At 35.0% G+C, this 12,610-nt stretch overlaps 1 protein-coding gene across 13 annotated transcripts in view; it reads right to left on the minus strand.

Moving 5' to 3' along the window:
- The window catches only part of ANKS1B (ankyrin repeat and sterile alpha motif domain containing 1B), a 404,826-nt gene that overhangs the window by 206,200 nt on the left and 186,016 nt on the right, over positions 1-12,610 (minus strand). For all 13 annotated transcript variants that reach the window (XM_030262159.4, XM_072923255.1, XM_072923243.1 and 10 more), the window contains 2 exons: positions 2,244-2,824; positions 301-373 (listed from right to left, as the gene is read on the minus strand). In XM_030262159.4, the coding sequence (XP_030118019.4) occupies positions 301-373; positions 2,244-2,824 (654 nt within the window). The remainder of the gene's footprint in view (positions 1-300; positions 374-2,243; positions 2,825-12,610) is intronic.

The raw sequence follows: 12,610 nt of genomic DNA on the forward strand, positions 1-12,610 counted from the left end.
TCATCTGAAAAAGATTGTAAAATACCACCCTAGAAGAAAGGCTTCAATGCAAAGACATTAATGGAGTATTTTTCTGGTAAGATTTCAAAACAACATTAATGACTCCAATATGCTATTTAAAGCAACAGCTCCAGGACACTGGGCCTAATGCATCTCTAACAGTAAACAACATAGATTCTGTTCATGGTAATTCAAATATCTACAAATGACTTCAACACAGTGGGTTACTTAGCAATGTTTTATCCACAGTTTCCCTATGGACAATTACATCAAAATTAAACAATAGTTGGTTTTCCTTACTTGTAGCGTGATTTTTCATCTCCCCCAGTCCAGTATTAATTCCAGCATCGATTGAACTCATGATTTTATCAATCTACAAAAGAGAGAACAGTGAAACAATTGAAGGATCCAGTCTTCAGTATTTTATTTTAGTTTTTCATGCATAGATATATGGCATTATTACCCTCATTAGGAAAAAACCAAAGTTGTAAAAGTGCATAAATCAGAAGTAGACAACTAATTTCTCCACTTCGATTTGGAGATTGCAATTTGATTTGCAATTTTGTATGTTAGCAAAAACTAAGGCTTGGGACTAGTATTTCTTTTTCCATGGTAGAATTCCTTACATACTGATGGCTCTGCTCATCTAGGTATGACCACTAGTAGTTTATTTAAGCAGTAATATCAATGAATAAAAAAATTATCTTGTATGTTCCAAAGTATTTAAAATACACACAATTAGATCAATTGTTCAATTAATATTTCCAGAGAATTTCCTAGCCCCTTTTTCTTTCCATCTGCCCCAAGGGCACTAAATAGGTATGACACATATTTATGTCCCCACATACCACGAACAACATTCTCTGTGAAACAACACTGCACTGATCCCAAAACTTACTCACATGTTTCTAAAACACATTGAACTTAGTAGGTCAAAACCACTCTATCTATTTTATTTTCTGTAAAAACAGGACAAACCAAAAAGTGAATCAAAAGGTTGCTGTGGACTAAGAAGGTAGACAAAGAGAAACATGCTTTACTAAGCTTAATATTAGGGCTTGTAGGAAAAGTATGTATAAGTCACTGGTGACAGGAGAGTCTGGAAATTATGACAGAATCTTCAGACTGAGCATTCATACTTTATACATAAATGCATACATATATTATGGCAGTTTTTTTACTTTTAAGATCAAACCTTGATGACCATGTAGAAAGGCAAACCTGGACCTGATTCTAATCAGGATTTTATAATAACATATCCCAGTTGTAAAGATCAAAATCTGATATCCCTAGTACATCTTCTCTGACAGAATATTTCTCTCACAAAAGTGCTTTAAAATGCCCTATCAAAGCAGACATTTAGGCTAGCTTGAAACATTTTCCTAGAGAAAAAACCAACCGCATAATCAAACTCGGGGTTCTTTCTGAACACAGTAGCACCCTGGAGATAGATGAATTTCCCCTCTTAGGTAGTTTTAAAGAGAAATGCTCCCTTCTCTGTAGAAGCAGTAAATATCTAAACATTTCACACTCTTAATTTACCTCAATGGAATGGGCACTTCTGTGTCTATGAAGAACCATTTACATTCTTGAAATTCAGTACAGGAAAGAAAAGTTAAACATAAAGTGTCTAAAAATTAATTTAAATTGAATTCTAAACCTAAAATAAAGTCTTTCATATGAGCAAGCATGTGCACTACAAATTCAGTGTGGAAATTTCTTTAGTAGTCCTGAATTCATTTCAGCTATAAGAGTATTCCCACTTCACACAGCAGCCAGGTATGTGCCAAGCATTTAGAGGATATGATACATAAGGAGCGTTTCTAGAATGCCCAATCAACTCTCTTTTGCTGCCATTTTTTCCTGGCTCTTGCTGATGTGCACTGCCATGGTGGAAATAATTAGCAAATATGCAAACAATAGGCAGCGTTACTAAGGATTTTACCAACATTATTATTGTAAGTGGTGAGAGCTTTAGTAGACAATAATTTTAGTGCCACAAAAAATTGCAGAATTACTTCTGGTTAACTTCATTCACTAAGGAAACAATAGACTTTATTAAGTGGGCAGCGTGTGAACAGAAATGCTTTGCATTTTGTGCCAGCTGTTGAACTCCCATGCAGTACACTGTGACATTCACTCTGAGGTTTGCAGTGTGGAATATTCACTTTTTGTCTCTGAAACTGAAAACAATAACAGTGTCTTCACAAGACCACAGTACTTAAAAAATGAAAAAAACTTACTTCTTCCCACTCTGATGTGAAGGAAGGCGTTCTCTCCGAATTCCCTTTGGAGCACTGTGGCTTTGGTGTGGGTTCACTCCAATTACTTCTCGCTTTTTTATCATTTGGTGGATGGGTAATAAGATTAGAATCAGATTTTGAAACATTTTTGCACAAATGCATTTCCAGCAAGGTCTTTGGTAACGATCGTATTCTGCCCAGTGTGCATGCTCGCTCCACAAATCCCCCAGTTGTAATAACCCATTGTTCACTGATCCTTGGCGCACCAACCAGGGTATGATTTTCTGCTGGTTTATTCTTAGTATGAAATATGGTTCTGTTTACAATTGGTGGTTTTTTTTTCTTAACAGGAGGATCAGAGCTGCTCTCTTTCCGTAGCTGTATCTGCTGTGCTGCGCTCTTGCTCAAAATGCTTTTCTCCAGTGGCCCACTGCACAGGTTTACTTTGCTGTACAGCTGGAGTGGATTTTCAGGTGGGTCACATGCAGGTGATGATCCATGAAGCAAACCTGCAAACTGCTCAGCAGGGTGTCCTTCAGGAAGCTCACTTTCAGTGGATGCTTCACCCTGGCTACATTGCTCTGAAATGAGAGAATACCTTGTAAACATAAAAGGGTGATAAAATACTGCAAACAAAAAAATCTTTACTCCCCTCAAAATGACTTTTTAATGCTGCTTGGTACATTCTTGTGTAAAGAAACAAAACACAACTATGCCATGAACTGATTTATTATTCTCTTAAAAAAAATCTTAAATATTTTAAGACTATTTTATCCTGACTAAAATATCTGCTGGTAGAACAACCAACAATGCTCAGTGCTATATATAAATTCCATGAAAAAACAAATTTATAAGATAAAATAGGCCACTGCTATTCCATCAACTTGATGATATCTCTTTTAATTTGCTATTGAGTTGAAATGTGCACAAATTATATAGTTTAGTATGATGAATTAGGTAGGTAGTTTGTAGGTGGTAAAATACATGGAGAACCATTATTGTTACGAATATTCTTAGTAATTTTTCTTTTTATAGCCATTATAATAATAGTGAATTTACACTATGATGCCTTTTTACTGACAGTCTCTAAGGAATAGATCTTAGTGTTTTTATTTTTGGGAACTTTTGAGAATAGTAATAGTAACCATTGGGAAAAAAGAACACAAATCAAGTCTTTTCAAGCACACTTTATATGTAACTTAGCATATACATAAACACAAAAAGCAAGCACAGAAAAATGCTTTTCTTTGGCAAGGTTTAGAGTGAATTATTAAAATTCTATGGGTCTTTTTTACACTCGTTGCTGAAAGACCTAGGAGGGGGTTAAAAAAAAGAAGTCCTGCACTACCTCACATAAAGTGTTGATGTGGTTAATATTACTCTATCAACATGGCATTAAGTCAGCATGTTCTAGTCAGAATAACTGTGTCCCTACTAATGGCCACATCTCTATAACCACTTCATTAAAGATAAATAAATTAATTTCATTATTTCAAGAAGTTGTATGCTCTAGATAAACTCCAACTGTAGGACTGTGAGCACAGCAGTAGCTACCACAATGAATTGAGCATAGCATCATGCCATAATGTGCAAAGATATTGAGAAGTTTTCTCCAATTAACTAAAATATCTGGTGGCAAAAAAACCCTCCCAATCAAGTCTCAAAATATCCTTTCTAAAAGAAAGCAGTGCTTGACTTTATGAATGACAGAAGAAAGATGTTGGTGTTTACTTCAAAACTTCATCAACTCTTTTACTAGTCAGCAGCTTAAAAATATAAAATTAAATGCTTTTCTATATATGATAAAATTCAAAGAACCTACGAAAATATACTTTTCTTCTTTGAGAAACAACCAACTAGAATATACACTTCAGACATTTTGCAGCCAAAAAGATGTGAGGTGTTAAGGAGAAAGGTTAAACGTAGGACATAACAGAGCTTAAGTGATCAATATACCCAGAAAAAAATTAGTTTAAGGGAAAAATTCAGGGGAAAAGGAGGACATGGGGCATTCTCTCTTTGATTTCTGAAAGCTGATGATTTATACATATGCCTGCAATGTTGAAGGTGAATTCAAAATGAGGAATAAATTATGCAAATAATGACTGGTTTTGTTGTTACTCCTTTACATGAAAAACTCAGTAGCTGAGATTCTGTTCCAGATTAAGTCACCTCATTTTTCTATGTGGGTAAGAAGCACATTAGCTCCCACCATAGAGATCAGATTAATAAAATGAATGGAACCTATCACTCTCTGTACTCTGTTAACTGGGCTAACTACACTGCCAGTGACTTAGGGGAGACAGCATTCCATTTGTGTCCAGATACCTACATTTATATATCTGTCATGAACTGAATCCTATTTTGATGTTCCAGACGGGTATCTTACAGCTGTGTGTTGAACTCATCGAAGAGAGAAATATTTTTGTCAGGACAAAGCAAACCAGAAGGAAATAAATTAGGAAAAAGAAAAGCTTACGGAACCTGGATTGTAAGAATTTCACTACTAGCTTTGGTACATCTATGTTACTAAATAGTACTGCCCAATAGCTATGAGGATCTGAAGGAATTGCTAGGCTCATGTCCTTTAACTTAAACTCTCCTCATTCTCAAGACATAGCTGGTCCATCCAAATAATCACTGGGAACAGTCACTGGTCTCAGCTAAAACTTTCACTGTGCCTGGGCACTGTCTAGGTGGGTCTATTCAGTATTGGCCAAAGACTGGCAAAACCCAAGCAGTTTAAGTGTACAGACTGCCAAGCACCCGTGGCATCTCATGCTGTGATTTTGCTCAATTGACTACTGTAAACAAGTTCTTACTGAGAACTCCCATTCCTCTGTGGCCAGTAAATATATGTACTGACCACTAGAAAGTGTGTGTGTGTGTCTTACTTTCTAGCAGTGATGCAGTGACAGCATATCAAAACATTAATTCTGCTATTTTGATAGTTGATGAGGCAGCAAAGATTCCAAATATATTGTATAAGCCTTTTTCAGCTTGATCTTTCACAACCCTTACTGTACTGTGTACACATAAGTATATATATTGTATTTTAGGTATAACTTTCTTCTTTAAAATACCCACAAAAATACCTCAAGGAAGTCAGGAGAAATTAAAACAAAGGTTGCTTGTGCACCCATTAGTCTTCTTATGTGTTAGCAAGGACTCTATTTCAGTTTTTAAAAGATCACTATTTGTTTTCAAAAATACCCTATTTCACCTAATGTTGAGAATTAAGTTTGCCTAATGAAGAAGCTCCTCAACATTTTCATAGTATCATAGAACTGTTCAGTTTGGAAAAGGCCTCTAAGATCACCAAGTCCAACTGTTAAACCAGCACAGCTAAGCCCACCACCACCACCAGTCCATGTCCCTAAGTGTCACATCTTCACATCTTTTAAATATCTCCAGGGATTTATATTCTCTTTGTTCAATAAGAGTGGTCTTATTACCTATTTACTGAACAGCATCTAAATTCTTGTTTGAATATCAAGTTCTTTAACATCTTCTCAAATTTTTATGATGTTCTCTACCTAAGAAGTTCATAAATATGAACTCATGTACTCTTCTAAGGTGAGACTGTAATGTGCTATTATGCTAATTTGAAAAATGGAAGATAAGGCACATGGATATAATGCTGAAAATGCAAAAATGTTTAGACATCTGATTTGAGATTCCTTAAGACTTTCTTTGTTTAGAGTATTAAACATTTTTAAACACAGAATATTTTTGAAGCATGGTCACTATTCATTTCAGTAGATCAAAAAAATCAGCGCTGTAATGTGTCAAATTCATCATTTAAAAACCAAGGAACATGGTTAATGGCTACTTGGGTAACCTTTGTTCTGTCTTGACCAGAGCAAAAAAAATCCTTGCAGAGATAGGGAGATTCTTATTAAAGAAACTTCTAATAAGAGCTTTGCTAATTATGTGGCAAAGTAAGCAAAAATCTTATAGATATACCTTCTTCACCCCATGATTTTGAGCAATGCTAACCACATCTATACTAGGCAACAAAAAAGACTGGGTCTGTCAGGAAACAAAAAATCCATGTGGTCATGATGAAGGTTAAGAGCAAGCAGCATCACATGCTGCACTGCAGCCCTAAAACAGGTTATCCAGAGTGGTGCCATCTGCACCCCTGCACAGTTTCAAGACCTGTTTAGGAAAAGGTATGTCTGATCTCATTATGACAGTCCTGCTCCAAAGAGGAGAATGGACTAGAAATCCTCCAGACATCCAACAGTTTAAAGAACCAATTAAAATTCTGAATCTTCTGGCATTTGAACTGACAACTGTTAAGGTTAATGCTCTTTGAATACTGACTTGCATTATTATTTTAGTTTCCTAATGCAGTTAATATTTAATACTTTTATGTTTGGCAAATAAGGAGAGTACAGAGATGGACTATAGCACTGCTCTAAATAGTACAGTAGCCTATCACTCCCTGTCATGTACTAAAGAAATCATAGAAGGAAAAAAAATAAACCATATAACAGGTAATCATAAAATTATTTTCTAGAGTACATTCCTCTTTTTTATTCCAAATCAGTATTTGTTGATCTAAGACCTGCAAAAGTCTGTTCAAACTGCACCATTATCCAAAAATGCAGATTCATTGTTTATAGGAATATCCAAGATCTCCATCTCAAGAACTACTATACCTTTGCTAAAATAGGCAACTTTATGAAAAAAAATTTAAATCCTATCTATTAATAATTACCCATCTCTGAGATAGGTTTTTTTAATTGATGCATTTTTCTGTCATAAACTTCAAGAAAAATCATACTGAAATCAATATTTCTCCTGAAGCTTAGTAGCAATGCAAAAATGTGATATTTTATATATTATTTTCTGGTTTTAAACATATGAAATTTTTTTTTATATTGTTGTGTATTGAAAAAAAACCCATGCTATTAAACAATTTATTAATTCTTGTTATTATTCTTATTATTTCAACCAACTTAACTGGCACTAAGAATTTATATGAACAATTACACTACATAGTCTGTACTCACTGAACAGACACTTAATAATGACAGGTTTTTCTTCTCCCAGGCATTTGAGTAAACTTTATGAGAAGGAACTTTAGGAAAGAGGGTGGGGACACAAGGGAACAGGAGAAGTTCAAGCTCTTGGACTCAGTCCCAGAGAAGCATTCAGTTTATAAGCAATTTTTTTTCTTTTTGCAAGTACATTTATTTTTGTAATAAAAAAAAGAAGCCAACAGAAAGAGATCTTGCTTCCTTACCAGATACTGCTTTTCTTACCACTTTATCTTTTTACTCATAAATAGTATCATAAATACCAAAACATAAACAGATGTCATTTCTACAGAACTTTAGTGTTATTAAAAGTGCACATAAAGCTTATCCATCTGAGAGGATTACTTCTGAAAATCACTGTGATACTTCCATATCTGTGTTACAAGGAAAACATTTACATTTGGAGCTACAAATAAATTCAGTTGTGCCATAATCTCAAAGCCACAGATACATACTGCTATTACCACCAGTTTATAGACAACCAAACTGGTATTTAGGCAGCAGATTGCAATTCAATCAGCTATTTATTTTCACACTGATGCACCCCAGCACAGTTGCTTGTGGTACATATATAGAACTCTATGGAATACCATTTCTCACTTTCAGTATTCAAGAGTTATAATTTACAGATGCTTCATCAAACTCAGATATTTTTTCCTGATTCTGACTCCAATACTGCAGAGCACATTAAGAAAATCAGAAGCATACTGAATACTGTGAATTTTGCATTCATGTAAAGTTGGAAATCGTCTTATTCACATTTCTATCCCAAGAGATTCCATGTTCCTAACTAAAGTACATTCAGGAGAATAACAGTTGTTAATAACACTAATGAAAAGAGCTGTAATAGATAAATTATAATGATAGAGTTAGATCTTTAACAGGCATTGCTGTTGCCATGGTGCAAAATTTCTAATGTAAAATAAAAATCCACTAGAAAATTGTTCTATAACTATGGTAACAACTGTATTGTGACCTGATTATTCTATTCAACTTCTGTTTTCATTTGATCCAGAAAGATGTTTTTAGCATCACACTTTTCACATGTGTAATATATGCCCAAAAATGTATTCTCAACTCCCTTTTACTCACATTCAGTTGATTGCTAAAACCAACAGTCAGAACTGAGCACTATTTGGAAACTACCCTCTTACAGAAGGATGGGCAAGCATATTTGCATAGTAAAGATTGCTTTGCAAACACTAGAATACCCTCAGTAGTGAGGATATCAGTTGTATTGCCAAAGCAATATAAAAGAGGATGATCAACAAGAAAAGATATAAGACAGAAAATTCATAGTATTTAAAAACACAAGTAGCAGTATTCAGGAAGGCATTATTTCACACAGCAAACAACACTGTGCTCTGACCAAGCTACAGTTCTTTGATGGCAGCACTTTGGCTGCAGATATCTTAGATGAGGCAGAGCAATGTTTTCTCACTCAAGGAAAAGTTATAGCAAGGTACAATGGACCTGGGAGATAGAACAAGATTCCTTCAGCAAGTGATAAAGACTATGGGCTTCTACTGTGACCAGCAACAACAGAGAAGAGGAGCAATAGTGTCCAGCCAGACTGCAGTTTCTTCTTCTGGTCATTCCTAAATCTGGAGAAACCACCAAAAAGTCATTGGCAAGGTTGCTGTTGGTGGTCTCCAGGCTCTATGCCCAGGTTCCAACACTGCCAGCTTCCCAAAACCCATTCCCTTAGTGTGCATCTTTGTGGGTTGGGAGTTTGCTCTTATAAGCTTCAAAACTGCCAATTCACCCCTTAGTGTTGCAGTCTGCACTTGACTCTGTACTGAGGGGTTTTACTACCTCATTGTCTGTATATTCATAGTTTCACTATAATCCATCAGAAACTAAAAAGATGAGAAAGATTTTCAGGGGAAGATATGGAGTTTTTTGAACATTGCTTGCAAGCATCTAACGAAGAAAGCAAGCTTTGGGTGATGAAGGATATTAGGCAGTTATTACTGCTAATTCCAACCACATTATAATGCCTAAATATATTCCTTGCCCAAATTTTCAGAAATAGCAGTGTAATCTGGTACAAACAGAGTTAATTTTAGCTCTTATTGAGCTGTTTTGTCTCTTCTGTATATTGTCAGAATTTTTTTTTGATACATGCATATTCGGTATTAGAGGAGGTCATAAATGTAATTTTCACAATCACATAAAGGGTTAACCTTTTACTGCAAAATTCAACACAGACAAAAATAAAGAGCTGCAGCTGCCACCTCCATAATGCCGTTTCCATGAGGATTTCTTTCTATGTGACTATATAAGGCTTGGTTCCTAGACATCTTAAAGACAGACTGGCTCTCATGAACCGTCGCATTTTACAGCACAAAATTCTGCCTTATGCCTTCACATCAAAATAAGGATTCTTCAGAAAAATAACATGGTAACATTTTTATGAACTAAATATATCAGTCTGGTAAAATAATGGTCATCATCCCTCAGGTGAAATGCTGGACAAATTCAACACTCACATTCAAGCTAAAATTCTGCTGGAATGTTTCAGCTTTGTCATGCAGCAAAAGCAAAAAGAAATTCTCTCAGTGTGTCCTTGTAATTTTTAGTGAATATTTCATAGGAAATTCTGAGAGGTGAATGGCAATGCATTTAAAATATAATTCTGCAGAGAGATCACATACAATCACATCGAGAAATTCTGTGGGGATCTCTTTTTTCAGCAGAAAACAGTTGAGTGGGTTGTGGCTGTGCTCAGAAAGTACATGTTAATTTGACAATATAGTACAGCAGGGCAGAGTAATACGAAAGGAAAACTTGGTGACACTTAATAACTAAAATCAGTGCAAAGCAATATCGATGTGATTGATAAGCTCTTGAAACCATATCCTTTGGTTGAAGACTATAAACCTGTTACATGTTCCATTTCTGGTATTTCACACATCACATGCAAAGAAGGAATGACAAATTTTTCCACCAAGTGGGAACAAAACTTAAGATATACAAGGCAAAAGAAACTGTAAGAAATAGTGGATGATCCTTAGAATAATGTTTCTAAAAGGAGACATTGCACAACAATTTCATTTAAAAGGAATGATTTACCCTAGCAACAACTCGGTTTCCTCCATCATGAGACAAGACCAGAAAGCAAAGTGTATGTTTTGTCATTTGCACTGACCATACATTTCTCTTTTCTAGCCACGATATAGAATATATTTCTGATCAGAGCAGTATTTTTTAGATACTTCATCTTGTCTCTTCTCTCATTCCACATACAAGATTGTCTATGCTCTTTTTCAACTTGTGTTTCAAATCCAGAAAGAATGGAATTGGTGTTTTCATAAGAAATAATATAAAAAAAAAGGCCCCCTACCCCAAATGGTCTCTTCCAGTTTTTACTAAATCCGTTAGGTTGTAGGGACAAAAAAGTGTACAAAATTTAATAATGTCTAGAAAATATCTGTGGCTGTAGAATGAAATTTCAGTTCTTGATGTAGGTACATATACAGTCATGGAAAATTACATTCAGATTTTCAACTCCATGTGGAACATTCACTGAAATTTAATATAATTGCTTTCATGTGACCGTATTGAAACTAATCACTAAAAATCATAGTCTTTTATCAAGCTTGCAGATCACCACATCTTTTAGTTATAAATACTGATTGGGGAGAATGAGAAAACAAAACCCAAATTAACTGTATTTACTTTCTCCTAATGATTTATTTGGGGGTTGCAAATGTGAGAGGATAACCATTTAATTTCTTTTGAAAAGTATTTACAAAACATAAATCATCTTAAAAAATGACACAGTAATGTGCAAAATAATTTATCTAAGTATAATAACTTTCTAGGCATATTTAATATCTCTCAAAGTTGTTTACTTTTCACAAGTAACTATATTTACTTTTAAAAGTAATATTACACACAGGATGCTTAAAAGAAGATGTGAAATGAAGGGCAGAGATTCAGGTGGCTAAATGCAGACACACATGGCCATTTTAGACACTATAGGGTATCCAAAGTGACTGCAAAGGCTGACAGGTGTGACACTCAACTTGGAAATTTTTGCCTTTCTGGTGAAGCAGCTAGAGGTCAGAAACAGTATTTGTAGTATCCAAGTTGGTTTCGACACCTGGTTTGGCACTAGAATTGTTTCTTAGAGATCAAATGGTAGCAGACGAGGAGTACTGAGGGCAGATGCAGACAATACTTCTCAAAGAATCCTTTACTGTAGAATAATTAATTTCATGTGTGCACATACTCCATTTCAGATGACTTACTTTAATAGGAACTGAAAAGTTGTTACAATTTTAAGTAATGATTATTGATACTTCTATCAAAATAACCATCAAGTCAAGAAGCTAAAACACCTGAGTGCCACAGAACATGAAAAGGCTGGCTGACACAAGGTGTCAGTTTATGATATTTTGGAAACATATGTGCATTTGGAACATGAAATTAACCTGCTTTACATTAACTATGACTGCTAGGAAAGTAGCATAGTTAGCAGTCAATGTGTAGCTTTTTTTAGCTACTAGGATGCAGAAAAGCACTTGCTCAATTTTAGATACAGTTAAGGAAAAATGAGCATTAGACTACAGCTGCTCAGACATGGAAGAGCCGTGAATGGTGTTGGAAGACAATTACAAATGTTCATGCTCCACCACAAATGACACTTTACAGAGCTCTCTTACTATACAAATACAACCAAATTAACAAAAATATTATCATGAAAAGCTGTTTGAATCATCAGCTCGTTGCAGGACAGAAGCTCCCACAGAGACCAAGAGACACCAGTTTAACGTAATTAAAACCCCTCCTATGCAATGGGCTGGAAAGTCACGCAACACAAATGCTGCACATAGAAACTCTGAATAATTTAGCTTCAGTTAGGATCATGTAAGAGTAAGAGGACAGAGTTCCATCTACTGAATAGCTGCAGCAATAGAGTACATTACCACTCACCCTACTTAAAGAGGACTAATTTATCAAGCTAAAAGCACTAAGATGGTACAGCTTTCAAAAGCATTCTCCAGACCAGTAGAAATACAAGGTTGTTTACAAGTCCAGAAACTGTAAATAGGAAAACAGAAACTCAGTCTAAGAAAATAGACTAGTATTTGTGGGAATTATACCATTCTAGTCCCATAATTTATAGTCCAGATTCTGTTCAGCTAACAGTCTGTTCAGAATACCAGGTATATAGATGGCAGAAAACTCTGCTTTACCAAATAACCTCATCCAGTCATTGGTACATCTTTAATAAATAAATGAAACTTCCTATGTAATTATATATTTTAGATTTAGAACACACCTTTTTTGATAATGAGTTATTTACTTCTC

Source organism: Taeniopygia guttata, chromosome 1A, assembly GCF_048771995.1.
Source record: "Taeniopygia guttata chromosome 1A, bTaeGut7.mat, whole genome shotgun sequence".
NCBI lineage: Eukaryota > Metazoa > Chordata > Aves > Passeriformes > Estrildidae > Taeniopygia > Taeniopygia guttata.